This window comes from Lissotriton vulgaris, chromosome 11 (genome assembly GCF_964263255.1).
Source record: "Lissotriton vulgaris chromosome 11, aLisVul1.2, whole genome shotgun sequence".
Taxonomy (NCBI): domain Eukaryota; kingdom Metazoa; phylum Chordata; class Amphibia; order Caudata; family Salamandridae; genus Lissotriton; species Lissotriton vulgaris.
The window spans coordinates 197421317-197435325 of NC_141699.1; the positions used below are offsets into that span (position 1 = coordinate 197421317).

Sequence of the window (14009 nt, forward strand, 5' to 3'; positions counted from 1 at the left end):
GGGACTGGGCTCCTCCAACCACCCAGACTCAGGTTCGAGCTTTCTTGGGCCTGACTGGTTACTACCGAAAGTTTGTCAGAAATTACGGATCGATTGTGACTCTGCTTAATGAACTGACGAGTAAGAAAATGCCAAAAAAGGTTCAGTGGACAGCGAGCTGTCAAAAAGCATTCGATGACCTAAAACAGGCCATGTGCACGGCACCTATCCTCAAAAGTCCAGACTACTCCAAACCATTCATTGTCCAAACAGATGCTTCTGAGTTGGGTGTGGGAGCTGTTCTATCTAAACTGAATTTTGATGGTAATGACCAGCCCATTGCTTTTATAAGCAGACGGCTGACCCCCAGAGAGAAAAATTGGTCAGCTATTGAGAGGGAGGCCTTTGCTGTGGTGTGGGCCCTGAAGAAACTGAGGCCATACTTGTTTGGCACTCATTTCAAGATTCAGACCGACCATAAGCCCCTCTTATGGCTAAATCAGATGAAGGGTGAAAACCCCAAACTGCTTAGGTGGTCCATTTCCCTACAGGGGATGGACTTCACAGTGGAGCATAGACCTGGCACTGATCATGGCAATGCAGATGGGCTCTCCAGGTATTTCCACTTAGAACAAGAAGACTCACCTGGTCAAGGTTAGTTTATTGTCCCAACGTTTGGGGGGGGGTCATGTAGGAGAGTAGGGTCTGCAATCCTATGATCACCCAGATTTTTTGCTTTTGTTTCACTGGTTTACGACTTTCTCGGGCTGTGGGCCTGCCAATCAGACCCACAGCCTAGCTGTTCTCTCGCTAAATTGATGTGTGTACCTTGGGTGCATTACCCAATTGGAACTGGGCCACCTTGTCAGACCCTGTAACTCAGGGCATCGGTGTACCCAGGGCCTACCAGGGGCTGAAGCATGTATTATGCCACCCCTGGATGGCCATCTAAATCTGACACAACTGGCTGCGCGACAGCTGGGGCAACGTGGCGTACTCGCCCGTTGCTGCAGGTATAGTATCCCTATATCTAACCCTAAAATGGACACCCGAGTTCCTATCAGTCACTCCTATGGCAGGCCTTGACAATCCTGAAGGCAGAGTGCGTGGAATCGTGTGAGTTGGGCTCTGGCACGAGCCGAGCCCGGTTGCATCTTGCGGAACCAAGACCCAATGGCTGTTCCATGATAACGCGTGCCATAATGGTAACTTCAGTATCGCGTTATCAAGACATGTCGAGTAAGGTGTCATACGAATCGGGATGCTGACCCCTCACCAATGCTGGCGACGAGGTTAGCATTCCGCCCTTCTAGAGGGACACAACATGTACGTAACTGTGAACCCCGGTTAAAGTTAACTGAAGCCTCAGCTCCACAAAATGGATGCTGCCACCACAGACACGAGTCTGACCTCCTGCTGCTGGGAGTCCTTCCAGCGAGGAGAGCTTGGACAAAGGGTTTCCTGTCCGGGGCGGTGTTCGCACCATCCCAGACAGGGTTTTGTGTATCCTGGGTAGGCAGGGCTTTACAGGAAGGTGACTGCGGAGTGGCACCCCGGTGCTCACTACGCATCTGCCGGCTAGAACCAGTTCCAGGGGCACATTAGCCCCGACCTGGGGAAAGTCCGGCATGGGAGAGGGGTGTAACTACCCCCCTTCCTGGTCCCACCCCTAGGGGAGGACCTAGTCACGTACCCACCCCTTTCTTTAGGATAAAGGCAGGAGCGGGACCCTTCCAAATTAGATCATCTTTGAATCAAGAACTACTTTCTACGAAAGGACATTCGAGACTCTTCTCAAGATTTCTCCCTTGTGGCTAAGGAGTAGTCACCCTGCATCCGCAGGCACCATCTAAGAACTCTGCGGTTTGCTGCAAGTCCTTCCTCAGGAATCCGACTGCCCAGCTCGACGAGAACCGGCTTCCCTGGCACCTCTGACCTCTACCCACATCGTCAGCTCAGCTGAGATCCGTGGGTGCGACGAGACCTCGAGGGACCGGCCATCATCAAAACCTGCACGATTTCTTAAACCAGCACGACCGCCGAGGGATCCTCTGGTGAGTGCTCTGGGGTCCGAGAAGCCCCGACCCTGAGCAGCTCCAGCACCGAAGTGCAGCCTCCCAGCATCTCCACGATCTGCGTGGGGCCCTTCTGCTTTTGCCGCTCAGCACGTTGTCTGGTTACTAACCGCTGGCTTGTGACCTTCTTGACGACACCCGACAACCAACGCTGCTGGTCTGGTTGCTCCAGACTGGCCTTTGCTCCCTTCTGCGAGAGGAGCACCCCGGACCCTCCTGGTCCACTCAAGACGCCATTTTAGGCCCACCACGTGGCCCTGAAATTTGCCAAGGCTTGTTGCCCCAATCCTGGGCCCAGCGACGCCGACAGCATCAACCTTCGTGGGACAGCTCGCACCTCCATCCTGGTCGCCGACAACGCCTCCTGGTCCGTGAGACTGCAGAGCCTAGCGTCGCCCACTCACCTAGTCGAGGTGACGATCATCCAGTGCCTTCCTGGTACCCTCTGACTACTGGCTAGTAGTACGAACTTGGTCCCCTCTGCTTTCAGGTGTCATCCATCCCTGATCCAGGCTTGGATCTCTACGAACTATCTTCAACTGGTCGCCGGCCAGCAACTCCTTCCTTCCGGCTCCTGGCTCGTCAGCGAGGACTCCCAAAGTCTGTAAAGAGGTGCAGCCGCAGCCCTTGGGCTAGGTAACTTCGGCATTTCGGTGCCCGCATAGCCTCCTTATTTAAGGGTCCCGAGTCCCTACCGCTTCCGACTTGCCTTATCGGGTCCGCCCGAGACCACTAAACTTTCCGTGCCCTCGGGCATTTGTATTGATTGTGCACTTGAAGTATTTTCTTAAGAGTTTCGTTGTGTGCTTAGTACCCTGTCCTCATAAAGAGTTCAGGGCTGTTGTGATTCTAATAGATATACTGTTTATTTTCATAACACTTGTGTGGTGTCCTTTCACTTGGTGTTCAAGGGGTATGTGATGGTATTACAGCTGGCTTAACACGCCCTCTAGAGTTTAGCCCGAAGACTGCTCGTATCCACGCTACTAGGATAGCTGGTCTAAGGTTGACTTACAACCAATCACCATAAGGGTTGTTTGGGCTGATGCATAGTGATCACTAGAATAGTGAGCACTGCATATTAGGCCAACTTCTCACAGTTACTCTTTGGAAAAGAAGGAGCCTCCTGTTGGGCTGAGGGCCCATTCCACTCGGGCCACGGCGGCTACTACTGCCCTGGGCCGGGGAGTCCCCTTGCAGGACATTTGTCAGGCAGCTACGTGGGCCTCGCTGCACACGTTTGCACAACACTACTGCCTGGACAGCCAAGTCTGGAGGGATGGCGTCTATGGCCATTCCGTCCTCCAGGACTTTCTGGTGTGATTATTGGTTTGCAGACCCACCACCAGGGTTGGTATTGCTGGGGTATCTATTCTAAGGTAAGGAATCTAATACGAACCTGTTTCTTTCAGATGAACAAGTTACTTACCTTCGGTAACGATATATCTGTAAGAAACAGTAGTTAGTATTAAATTCCTTACCGCCCCACCCATCCTCCCCGTTCCGCCAACCGATATCTAGGGTTAAGGTCATCCCCTTTCAGGGCCCTAGTTTCAATGGCACCAGTGTTGGTTTTTAACATGGCTCTGCGTTTCTGGCGCGGAAAAGCTGTGTCTAAGCACTGACGTCAGCACGCGGAGGCGGCGTCAAAGTACTCCGCGACGTCATCACGGCGCCCACGACACGGACGCGGAGCCGCAGACGACGCCTACCGACGCGCAAGGGTACTGCTACCCAAAAATTTCAGGATCCAGTCTGATGCCTGGGGATATTCTAAGGTAAGGAATCTAATACTTACTACTGTTTCTTACAGAAATATCTTTACCGAAGGTAAGTAACTTGTTCTTTGGAACTCTAAAGAGGTCCTCAATAAAAATACATACAAATTATTACCTGAAATATCATAAAACAAATACAGATTTTTCAACACATAGCAACTTCTGCAAATAGAATTTGGAATTAGTAGCATAGTGATTGTAGTGACAATACATATACCAGATTGTGCAAAAAAGCATTGAAGTTGCAGCCAATTCATGTGCAAAATACAATTTAAAAAATCCATCTTCAGCTGAAGGTTAACTTGAAATTAGCTGCAAGAAGATAGGGACAGAAAAACATATCCTAATATGTGCTACAAAAAACAGTTAAGTTACATCAGATTCATGTGCAAAATACGCTCAGAAATCCAACTTCAATAGAAAATAGAATTTCAAAGTTAGCAACAAGAAAATGAACAAAAGCGAGACTTAATAGGTAGTAATCGAAACATGTGCAAAATACTATCTGGGGAAGAAGATATTAGAACTCCATAATAGGGCAACAATCATGCCATGTAGCCAATTCTCTTCATATAAACCGCATACACCGTTCTACTGGCGGCTCCAGGATTGTGTCCACAGCGTAAGTCCACGAATGGAAGACCAAATGAGGCATGTTAAACTTTAAAAGTGGAGTTGCCGATCTGCAAGTAACCGGAAGGTTTCTTTCATATTTATAATATCTTCTCTAATAGTGCTGCAGGCAGCATCCACAGGTGCGAAAAAATCCTTGCTCTGCATCTTTTTGTTTGTTTGTTTTAAGGTACCGCATTACGATTGGCAACAAAACATGCGTTTTTGAAAAAGACAAAGATCCAACCAGGCTAAGATCGCCCTCTGCTGGCAAGTTGTTGCAGTACACAGTTGAAGACGGATCCGATGTTTATGCTGGACAATGCTTTGCTGAAATCGAGGTACTAAATATATTATTTTCTAATTTGCTTCCATCACTTGCATGCAGTCGGAGCACAATTTGAAACTGAAGGCATTCTTTCCATGGTAATTTATTGTTTGCTTTTTTTTTAAGCACTGTCCAACATTATTTGTATGCCTCAAAGGTTGAATTAAGGTACTCTTCTACAACCTAGATTTTACATGGGTATTCACAAACATTTTCCCAGGGGCCATAAATTTGGTCTGAGATGTGACCGAGGGCTGCATTGATACCAGCAAGGTGGCGGTCGGGGTTTGTGGTAAGGTGGGTGTAAGGGAAGCTAGGCGTATACATCTAGTGTCTGAATTGTGCAATATGAAACCAAAAACATCGGTTGAACCACAGCTTCTCTGCTTAACCAAACTGTGTGCTCCTAGTTAATTATTTTATTTCACTTTCCCTCCTTTTTCTTCATCATCACATATGTGGACCTCAAAATACATGACTTCAGGATGTGTTCAGTACAAAACCTTTCCTTGTGTTTGATTTAATAAACTATATGTTGTTTATCTATAACAGAACCTCCAGCCCCCCAAAAGTACACACGACAACTGACGTGCCTCTTCATCTACTATTGCCATTTTTATCAGGGAAGAATGAATGTTTCTCAATTGTGCATTTTCTGCACAGTTTCCTGAACAGGCCATAGGTGTTATAGGCGTTTAAGATAATCTGGGTTTGCAATTTTGCATGTTCTATCAATTTTTAATTTTTTTAAAAACTCTTTCTTTGATTCAGTTCCTATTATTTTCCCATCCTAGCCCTTAAAGGATTCCTAGACCTGGTTTGTGCATGGAAGGAATAGGGTGAAAAAAATAGTGAAATGTCTCTCCCAGGCCATAGAGAGCAAAACCTCGGGCCTCCAACCACACCAGTGATGGTATAATAATCTCATCTGTGTAAATGATGAATTGCCTTTGCATGAATCTTAATATGAATTGAGGAGTATGGAAACCCAAGATGTCAGTATGAAGGGCCAGAAAGAAAAGTTTGGAACTGTGCCATTGTTAAATGTAAATAACGGAGGTTTAGTTACATCATTACTAAGCCTGTAAGTGCATGTTTGTTGCTGCATGTGCAGGTTCATGTGCTTTTTCTGATCTGAGTACCGGAAGACATGGATGCTTCTCAACTTTATAAGTACAAACAAATCTTTGTATCGTGAACTTTCTGGTAGAATCTACTCTCCCAAAAAGCTGTGACTCCCATTCCTGATAAATGTGAGTCTATGTTCTTATGTTCATAGTACAAACCAAAATCTCCTTCGGTTGGGTTGATAGGGGTACATACGTCCATAAAATCTCTTAAAAAAATACCCAAATAGAGTAAATGAACATACCATTTACTGCTGCAAACTATATGTCTGTACCAAAACATTGTGAGAGTAAAAGATTATAGCATTTCCTGCTCCTTTCATGTTTATTCGATTCCCTGTCACTTGGTAAGGCAAGTTTGGAGTGCTGACGTTCTGGGGTGAAATGTTGAAAGATTACTCTCTCATGCCACTATCTCTTTTAGAATGTGTTGATAGATCACCAAATCGGGTCAACAGTCGAAGCATGTAAAGTCTCTAACTTGAAAGAGGTTTTATTTAAAATAGGTACATGAATACAAATGTGACTGGCAAATTAAATTGTTCCTGACTTAAAACACTTTTAAATGTACTATATTCCAATGCTCTTATCAATGTATTTTAGTTTCTTTATATTGTAGTATATTCTGTGAAGTTTCATAACATACTGTAGTTAGTTGAAGCTTTAAGTATTGTTTTTGGTTTATTTAGCAGTATACCATTTAATGCAGCTTGATGTTTGAAGTAGGTGGGAGGGCGGGCCGGATAAATAGACGCGGAGGCTGTATGTAGTGTGTAGTGTGCCAGTCGGCGGCTTTTATTTAAAGTGTTAGGTATTGAACCAGAGGGGGTTGGTAATTCTTTGACTTCCTTTGGCCTTTCCGGTGAAACGTCGTCTTCGTCAGTTCCCTCATCTGTCTGGTCTTCTCCACTGTCAGGGTGTCTCCCATGGAGGCTCATAGGAGTAAGTTTAAAGAAAGGAGCCGTCACTCCTCTGTTTAAATACGAGACCCGTAGGCTATTTTATACCAGTCACCACACCCTGTTGGTGTTTCAGTAAGATTATCTGGCAAGAGAGGGGCCACTTGTGAAGGGAGATCTGTGTCTGAGGTAAAGGGTAGGGTAGAAATGTGCATGATAATCACTTTAGGACGCTTTCAAAATACTAATGTGGACAATCCCGCGTGAGGGTAGTGAATCAGGGAAAACACAACGTGAACTCACTCTCGCTCTCAACCTCCCTCCCCTCCTTATTCGCTGTCCTCCCTCCTCCCCTTTCCCGAGTCACTCACCGGGTCTGCCGCAACTCTCCTGAGCTGTGGCCGCTATTCAGCCTCCTCCTGTGGGGACCACCAGTCTTCACACCACCTCTTGTCTTCTTCTCAGTTTTCTTCCTCGTCCTCTCTCGATTCCGCTTCTTTCTCCTTCTCTGTTCCTCCTCTCGACGACTTCCTCCTTTCTCCGGCGTCTTCGGGCTCTCCTTGAGTTTAATTGGTCCTTTTCTCTTCCTGTTAAAGAACATTTCCGGGGTTAATCCCTCCTCCTTCCTCCGCATTGTCCCGAGTGTCCAGTTCCTGTATGGGTAGAATACGGAGGGGTTTGTTTATGCTCACGTGCGTCAAGCGCGAAGTTGGAGTCTGTGTCTTGGCTCCTACAGGTAATCGATCTCCGTTATCATTTCTGGGCCAGATGCGGGACCCGATCGGCACCCCATCACATCCCCTTACCCTTGCTGTCCTTCTAGTAGGGGTGTTTCTGTGAGAATAACGGGAGAGGAAGTCCACGTTTACCTGATCAGTCCCTTTCCGATGTTTGGTTTGGAATCTGTAGGGCTGCAAGGATAGGAACCATCGTATTACCCTATCATTATTCCCTTTGTTGCGAGCCAACCATTCTAAGGGAGCATGGTCTGTATATAGGGTGAATTCACGTCCCTCCAGGTAATACTTCAATGAGTCAATCACCCATTTTATATCAAGGACTTCTTTTTCAATGACAGCGTAATTTCTTTCTCGGGGAAACAGTTTTCTGCTTATATATAATAAGGGTTTTTCCTCCCCCTGTCTGTTTCTTTGGGATAGGACTTCCCACAACCCTTGATCAGAAGCATCAATATGCAGGATGAAGGGTAATGTATAATCGGGACTAGCCAACACTGTATCTGATGTTAGAGATACTTTTAGTGATTCAAATGCTCTGATTACTTCAGGGCTAGGGTCTTTCAATCTTGCTTCAGTTTTCACAATCTTATGCAATAGATCAGTGAGAGGGGCAGCTATCTGTGAAAATTGGGGTATAAAGCTTCGATAGTACCCCAGCAACCTTGAAAAGGCACGGAGGTCCCTTGCAGAACGGGGGAAAGGTATTTCGGATATAGCGGCCAATTTGTTACCAATAGGTAACCTAGATACCTTACTGTTTGGGCAGCCAGATGACTTTTGGCAGGGTTGATTTTAAGTTTATACTCTCCTAATGCTTGGATCACTTGATATAAGTGGGTAAGGTGGTTGTTCCCATGTCTCACTATAGATGACGATATCATCAATGTAAGCCCCGGCGTATCTTTCATGGGGCAGCAAAATTATGTTCATGGCCCGTTGAAAGGTAGCTGGTGCCCCATATAACCCAAAGGGTAACACTCTGAATTGAAACAGGCCATCAGGGGTAGAAAATGCTGTATTTTCTCTATCTTCGTTTCTCAGGGGAATTTGCCAGTATCCTTTGCATAAATCAAGGGTATTCACTCCCCGGAAGTCGATACAGAATTGAACTGAGCTGTCCGGCTTGGGCACAAGGACAATTGGAGAATTCCACCCGCTATTATGCCCATTTTCAGCATCTGCTGCACCTCTTCACTGATGGTGTTCCTACGGGCCTCGGGAATACAATAAGGACGGAGACACACTTTTTTCCCTGGACTGGTTTTATTAGAATGTTCTAGCAACGTGGTCTTCCCTGGGGTCAGAGAGAATATCTCCTGTAGGGGTGATAGGGTACTGACTAATTCGGTTTATAAGAGAGTTGGTAGATCATGGTCAATACATTGGTCATATAAAGGAATATTCTTTCCTACATTCCTAATAGGGTCGGAAGGGGTCCCTTCCATTTCTTTAGGAGGTTAATATGATATATTTGGGAGGTCCCTCTATCTTTATCGAATTCCAGTTTATAGGTAACAGGAGTTACCTGTTCAAGGACCTTATAAGGGTCCCTGCCATTGTCCTATGAGTTTATGATCCGAGGAAGCCATCATTAGCAATACGGCGTCCCCCACTGCAAAGGACCTGTTCTTTGTTTTCTTGTCATATTGTGCTTCTTGTGGTCTCTCCATATTGTTACGGACTATGGTACGAATCTGTTCTAGATGGGTTTTGAGGTTGGGTACATATTCTACTAGCGGTGCAGTGTTATTAGGCTCTGTTTCCCATTTTCACAGACCATGTCCAATAAGGAACGGGGTTGATGGCCATAGAGAAGCTCAACCGGGGAATACCCAGTGATTTTTTGGGTTTTACACCGAATGGCATACAAAGCTAAGGGTAACATATCTTCCCACCGTTTTGATTCAAGTGCAAGGAGTTTTTTAAATTTATTATTATTATTTTAGTTTAAGGTTTTATAGAGCGCAAACTTGACCCGTGAGGGTATCAGAGCGCTTTACATATTCAAATGGTAGTATAGAGCGCAGTAAATCACAGGAACCTGTACATCATAGAGCTTACAGAATTGCGGGGTCATAAGGTGGGCAGGAGATTACAACAAATACTGCACATTTGGGATAGGAGAAACTATACATCAGGGTATTTTACAGGGACACGAGTCATACAATAGGCAGGAAATCATAAGAGTACTGTACAGGGTCGCAGGATGAGGCAATAGTCTCCTAGGTAGCTGAGGAGCAGGTTTAGCCAATAGTCTCTTAGGTAGCTGAGGAGCAGGTTTAGCCAAGGAATTTACCCATGAGGAAGGATTTAGCCTCTTTTTTGAAGCGTGCAAAGGAGGGAATTGTTCTGATGTTTGGAGGGAGGGAGTTCCAGATTCTTGGTGCAGAACCGGCGAAGGCTCGAATGTAGGTTTTTGTTTTCCTAAAGCGTGCAGGCCAGAGGAGAAGGGTGTTAGCCGATCGTGAGTTTCTGCTTCCTCCAGATCTCACAAGCTTCTGTGCAAGATACGCAGGGGAGTTAGAGTGTAAGACCTTGTGCGTGATGCATGCCAGTTTGAGGTGGATCCTAGCCTCGACGGGAAGCCAGTTCAAAGCTTTCAAGTGAGGAGTGATGTGATCGAATTTTCTCGAGCCTGTAAGTAGTCTGGCGGCTGCATTGAGGCAGGCTTTTAAGGGAGCTAGCGAGATCTTAGGTAAGCCGGAGAGGGTGGAGCAACCATATTCCAGTTGAGAAATAACTAATGTTTGGACTGCAAGTTTTAGGTCAGGAGCGTCCAGAAAGGGTTTCAATTTCCATAGGTAGCTCAAGTGGAATCTGGCAGATTTGGCCATTTCGTTGACATGGTCTCGCATGTTCAAGTTGTGGTCCAAGGTAATACCCAGAGATTTGGCTAAATCCACAATGGTTGGAGAACAGTTTTTGGCAGTGATGGCTTTAATCCATGTCTGGATCTCAGGGTTGTTCTTGGGCGGGGAGATTAAAAGGAACTCGGTTTTCTTAGCATTGAGTTTAAGTTGGTTTGAGGATAGCCTTCTGCCGGTCAGCTGCAGGGCCTCATTAAAGGTGAGGATCTCTGCAAGGGAAGAGATTGTTATGTAGATCTGAGTGTCATCAGCGTACATATGGAAGGAGATATTTGCAGTGCGAAGGACTTCGGCAAGGGGTTCAAGATAGAGATTGAAGAGGGTGGGGGACAACGTTGATCCTTGCGGGACTCCCACCGTGACCATGGAGGGGGCGGATAGTTCGCCGTTGATTAAGAATCTCTGGGATCGGTTTTGAAGATAGGAACTAAATCAGTTGAGGACTGTACCATCTAATCCCATTCTCAGTTTAAGGCGTTCGAGTAGCATCTCGTGGTTGACCGTGTCGAAGGCGGAGGATAGATCGAGGAGGATCAAGAGACAGGTTTTATCTTGGTCAAGGGCTAGGAGAGCATCATCGATAATGTGGAGCATGGTGGTTTCAGTACTGTGACCCGGTCTGAATCCGGATTGGCAGTCGTCGAGTAGATGGAAGTTGTTGATGTGGTGACTTAGTTGTGTTTGGACACACTTTTCCAGCACTTTGGCCAAGAGAGGAATGTTGGAAATTGGTCTAAAGTTGTCTGGGGAGGCTGGGTCCAAAGACGGCTTTTTCAGAATGGGGGGACTTGGCCAGCTTTCAGTGAGGCCGGTATTGATCCCTGTCAGAGAGAGGCGTTGATTATCGCAGTCCAGCTGGGAATAATGGATTTGGCAACGGTCGCAAGACAGTTCAAGGGGAGCGGGTCGTTGAAATGGTTGTTAGGGTTCGGGGTTGAGAGGATTTTAGCGACAGCATCTTCATCATAGTGTGTGAATTCGGACCAGTGTGCTAGATTCTTCGGTGTGGACCATGGCGGCAAGGGGAGAGACATTGGAAGCTCCAGGTTCGGAGGGGGGAGTGAGGCGGTCTTGAGTTCAATATCTAGGGCTTTGATGTTGTTTGCGAAAAACGAGGAGAACTCCCTGGAGGAGATGAGAGACTTGGGGGTTTCTTTTGTTGTTTTGGACAGTTTGTTCGATTGCAGTTTGACCATCTCAAAGAGTTTGCGAGGTCTGTTCTGGGCATTTCCTAATTCCGATCTGAAAAACTCCTTTTTAGAGGTGATGATATTCTTGTTGTAAGTATTTCTGGCCTGGCGAAGAAGTTTTAGGTGATCTGCCGAGGGGTGCTGTCTCCAGATTCTTTCGGTTTGTCGGAGGGATCTCCTCTCATCGTTGAGGGAACCAGTGAACCATGGGTTTCTACCTTTGGCTTGAGTTCTTTTTAGTTTAAGAGGGATAGGTCATCCAAGATGTTCGACATTGTAGCAGAGTAATGATCATTTAGGTCACTGACCTAGGTGATGTGGTGGGGGGGAGGTCGGTTTTGCAGCGAATCTCAAGTTCATTGAGGTCGAGGTTTTTAGTATCTCTGGCCCAGCGTTTAGGGAGCACCGGTTGTGGTGTCCATGTCCTGCGTGTGCCAGGTAGCAGGAAGGTGATAGCATGGTGGTCTGACCAGTCGCAAGGGTCGATCGATATGAGTTTGACGGTTGTCTCCTTGGAAATGATCCAGTCTAGAGTGGCCCCTTTCAAGTGGGTTGGGAGGGGGAAAGCTTAGGTCAGGGCAAGATCAGTCATGAGGTCTTTGATGGCGTTGACATGAGGGTCGTTGGGGTCATTCCAGTGCAGGTTGAAGTCGCAGAGGAAAATGTCTTTAGTGTTGGGGGAGTACTTGGTCGTGATGACTTCCATGAGGTAGTTGGTGAAGGATTCGTTAGTGCCTGGGGGGTGGTAAAAAATGTGTAGGTTACATAGGTGGGTGGTGTTACTACAGGCTGAGAGGGCTAGGTCTTCGCAGAAACCAGTGGAATCTGTTAGAAGCTCTGTGACAAGGAGGTTAGAGGGATGGATGCAGTCGATTCCGCCACCTTTTTTGTTTTGTGGTCTGTCTAGCCTGGTAATGTTAAAGTTGGGGGGGGATTAAGAGATTGAGGCATGGGGATGATGCGTCATTAAGCCATGATTCTGTTAGAATGGCTACGTCTGCGTTGTTGTTCAGAACGAGAGCAGCGACATCTGCTGCATGCTTCACTGCGGAACGGCAGTTGATTAAGAGCCCAGACAGATCAGGGAGGTGGGTAGTAGCAGAGGTCGGGATGGACAGGGGTACGGGACCAAGGTTATTTGTGATCGCCCTTCTATTGCGGAGGGGGGCTGATCTGTATGGGTCAATAGCGACCATGCAGATGGGGTAAGCGGCACTCACGACAGGTAGGCACAGAGGGGTAGTGGCTGCATTATGGTCATTGAGAAGATCCTGAATTTCCTTTTCAGTGAGGTCTTGTGAGTTAGTTATGGGGAGGGAAATGTTGTAGGAGAGGGCGAGGTCGAGGGTTTCCTCATCAGATAGGAAGCTAGTGTGCTTGCGGGGCGGAGATGTCTCAAGGCTGTCGGTAGAGGGCGTTTGGGAAGCTCTGGGATAGGAGGGGAGGACAGCTGAGGCATGAGGTTTTAGAGAGAGAGTTCGGCGAGGTGGAGGAGGTTTGTAAGATCGAGGATGGAGGAGTGAAAGCTCTGAATTATTTTGGAGGCTCTGGAGTGCAGAGAGTGGATTGCCGCGGATGGGGGGATTGGAGGGTGAGGGAGGGTGTGCAATGGGTCGTGGGGGGGGGTGGCTTGAGTGTTAGTGGGGCTGGCATGGTCTGCGGCAGTGGGAGTCGCTGAGTAGAGGGGGCTTGGGGGGCAAGGGTGGGCTGTGTTAGGGGCCGTGGATGGGGTGGCTATAGTGTTAGCGGGGCTGGCATAGCCTGCTACAGGAAGAGTCACTGAGGAGGAGGGTGTTGGAGGGCAAGTGTTAGTGAGGCTGGCATGACTTGCAGTGGCGGGAGTCGCTGGGGAGAGGGGGAAAGGTGGGCTGTGTTGGGCGCCATGGAAAGGGGGCTATGGTGTAAGCGGGGCTGGCTGGAACTGCTACAGGAGGAGTCACTGAGGAGGTGGTGGTTATAGGGCAAGGGAGGGCTGTGTTTGGGGTTGTAGAGAGGATGACTTGGGTGTTAGCGGGGCTGGCTTGATTTGCCACAGGACAAGATGGAGATGACGTAGTGGTCTTAGTGTCCGAGCGGGGAGCATGGCGGGAGGAGACCAAGGGTCCAGGGTTTATGTCGCTTGGGTGGTTGTGGGAGGCTTGATGTGTAAGAGGTGTGCTGAGATGGGAGCCGTGGAATCTGATTGGGGATCGAGGGCGAGTGGAATCAAGGGTCTCAGGGCCGGGCTGTTAAGGAGGTTGGACGGATTAGTGAGGGGGTTGAGGTGTTCCAAGTTGGGTTGGGGATCATGGACAGGTGGGATCACGGGTCTCCGATCCGAGATGTTAAGGAGGTTGGTAGGAGTAGTGAGGGGGTTGCGATGTTCCATAGTGGGCAGGGGTGTTGGAGTAAGGTTGGGCCGTGAGTTGTTTGGC

The 14009-nt window shown here is 47.6% G+C and overlaps 1 protein-coding gene across 2 annotated transcripts in view; it reads left to right on the plus strand.

The window, feature by feature from the left end:
* Nucleotides 1–14009, plus strand: part of ACACB (acetyl-CoA carboxylase beta) — a 1895698-nt gene that overhangs the window by 361337 nt on the left and 1520352 nt on the right. For both annotated transcript variants that reach the window (XM_086943101.1, XM_086943102.1), the window contains exon 16: nt 4635–4785. In XM_086943101.1, coding sequence (XP_086799227.1) covers nt 4635–4785 — 151 coding nt within the window. The remainder of the gene's footprint in view (nt 1–4634; nt 4786–14009) is intronic.